Genomic DNA, 2,825 nt, shown 5'->3' with positions numbered 1-2,825 from the left:
AAAAATTTCTGTATTACTTTTCTTCGATGAAATTTTGTATATGCAAAATACTGTACAGGAATGGTATAAATAGAATACAAAAGAAGGAATCAAAGTATCAAAATAGTTTATGACAACAAGAACAATATACAGTTATTCCTAACCATTTTTTGTAACAGATAATAAAAGCTGAGCTATTGTGGGCTGCTACTTACAACCATCTTTATTCCCTTTGGTTTGTTAACACACATATATTATATACGTATACACAAAATTAATGTAAAAATTAGATCAATTATTGGTAATATTAATTAATTAAATATAATTAATTAAATTATCAAAAATAACAATAGTGTACTATGCAGTACAAGTACTCATACTAGGCAACACAAGTTCTCTACTCATTTTAAATTCAATTAATAATAATTCGAACATGAAAAAGGGTGAACTTAACTTATTCAATTAATCAGCCAAAAATATGTTAAATCTTTACAAACTTAATTTTGAATTCTATTTTGCTTAATATTAACTTTTATTTTATTTATTTTATTTTATAATGATACTTATGCGTATAATTATTTTGCCACTACCTAGCTTGAAGGTAAAATTGCCTCATATAAAATCAACAAAAAAAAAAAAACATTTTATGATATTTTTTCTTTGAGAAATTAGAGAACAAGATAAACATCACAATTTAATAGTATTTATTTTTTTCTTCCAATCTCGTGCAAAATAAATGCACCCTCAAATCACCATTATTGTCATTATTCTTAATTAGCAAAATATCCAAAAGAATTTAATAACACAATATTTTAAAACTAAAATTAAAATTATAATGCAGAGCTTCCTCCGGGATTGGGGAATTTTGGATTTTGAGAAAGTTAGTTGTTGATGGATTCAACACATCCTCGCGGTAATCCCTCCCGCCTAAATCAAATCTCAAGATCTCCTCTCTCCCAATCATGATCTCCTCGAATCCAATGTTTCCAATTTCAGCAGCTCTGTTATCTTCCAATCTTCGAATTTCCAATGCAAATCCTTCATAAATTCAAATTTTGAATTTTGCAACTGCAATTTCTCCCGTTACCCAAGCACCCGAACATGGCTGGAATATGTTGAGCTGCAGTTTCTCGATCCGGCAGCCATGATTTTTCTTCCTACTTCCACCGTCAGATGCTTCAGGCCCAAGTTCAGAATCAGTTCTTCAGAGAATGACGATCCTCCTCCACAACCACAATCACCGTACGAATCGAAGAAGAAGAAGAAGAAGCAGCAGGATTCCCGAGAAAAAATTTCGGGATCCGCCAACGTAAGCAAGCCGTTTCCTCCCGCATCGATTCAAAATGTAGTATCGGAGCTCGTCGAAGGAGAACAATCCGTCGGCGTGATAGAGAACATCTTCCGATTGGGATGGACCGATCCGTCGCGATTCGCGATCGAGAAGATACTGAAGGTGAATCACAGCGCAGAAGTTCTCGATCGGTTTGAAGCGCACAGGGAGACGATCAAATCCAGGGACGCAGAAACAGGGGAAAGGAAGAGGACAGAGAGGTTGGCTGTTGATGGGAACGAACTCCTGCGGTTCCATGGAGGCATCGTGGCCTGTTCTTTAGGGTTCGACGGGGGATTTAGCATCTGCGAGAAGAAATCCTGTGGGATTTGCAGAATTCTTGGTTTTAGATCTTGGGGCGAGGCGGGTTATGTGTCACTCCTTGAGAATAGTCGGAAGGCACACGAGAAGGCGACTGGTGATAGCATCTCAAATGGGGTTTGTGGGAGAAAAGCCATTATAATGTGCAGAGTGATTGCAGGTAGAGTTGCAGAGTGCAGGGAGAATGGGACTGTGGATGGAGAGAAGGGTGGTTTTGATTCCATGGTTGCTTCTTCAAGTGGGAATGAAATTGAAGAACTCATTGTTTGGAATCTGAGGGCAGTTCTTCCCTGCTTTGTGGTTATATACAATGCAGTCTAGCTGCCATGATCAGAAAAGACAAGACAGATTCAGAACAACCATCTTGCTAACTCAGATCAAAACCAAGTGATATGTTTGATTTTATTTCGTTCCATTCTATTTCATTTCCATGTATTTCTACTATGTAAATATTTTTATGGTAATTTATTTGCAAACTCGTTCATAATTCTTCAACTTTTGTTTTTGTTGAACATTATTAGGAGATTCAAGTTTTTTTTTGATATGGTACTACTGCACATTGTCATGGTAGAAAATGGTTGTAAAGGGTGTTGGGATGAGATAGTAGTAGGGGTAAGCATAATTCGGTTAAAATCAAATTAATTGAATTAATTGAGTAAATTCGGTCGGTTTAGTTCGGTTAAAAAATTATTCGATTATGTTTGGTTTTCATTTTTATTGAATTTCGATTTTCAGTTTTTGGTTCGATTTTTGAGTTAGGTTAATTTGGTTAATTGAATAGTATAAATTAATAATAAATAATTATATATTATATAACATTTTAATAATTATTATGATTTAAATAGAAAATTTATTTTTTAGTGACAATTTAAAACTTGGGTTGGTTACTTTTGTACTATTTTTTTAGAATTAGAATTTAGATTATGGATAATTTTTATGTTCAATTTATGGGTGAATGTTTTTAAATTTATATAGGGTGTTAATTTAAAATTTGTGCATTTAAGACTTCTTATTAATGATTGAATTGTAATATTTAAATTTTAAGATTTACAAGTTGATTATAATGGAAAAAAAATGTTCATTTTTAGTGTCTTTAAAATTTTAATTTAAATCTAACAGTTCAATTTAGATAATCATGGGATAAAAATTTAAAAATTAATTAATCAAATTTTAATTTATATGCACTTAATTTGAA

General features: G+C 32.7%; 1 protein-coding gene across 1 annotated transcript; it reads left to right on the top strand.

Annotated features, from left to right (window-relative positions):
- Positions 1 to 1,123: 1,123 nt before the first annotated feature.
- LOC131167435 (uncharacterized) lies at positions 1,124 to 1,951 on the top strand. Its single transcript, XM_058126240.1, has one exon. It carries the CDS (start codon positions 1,124 to 1,126, stop codon positions 1,949 to 1,951), a length of 828 nt encoding a protein of 275 aa, XP_057982223.1.
- The last annotated feature ends 874 nt before the right edge of the window (positions 1,952 to 2,825 follow it).

The sequence above is a fragment of the Malania oleifera genome, chromosome 11, assembly GCF_029873635.1.
Source record: "Malania oleifera isolate guangnan ecotype guangnan chromosome 11, ASM2987363v1, whole genome shotgun sequence".
Lineage (NCBI taxonomy): Eukaryota > Viridiplantae > Streptophyta > Magnoliopsida > Santalales > Ximeniaceae > Malania > Malania oleifera.
Note: the sequence above shows the minus strand (reverse complement) of the source record. Positions and strands in the feature narration are given on the sequence as shown.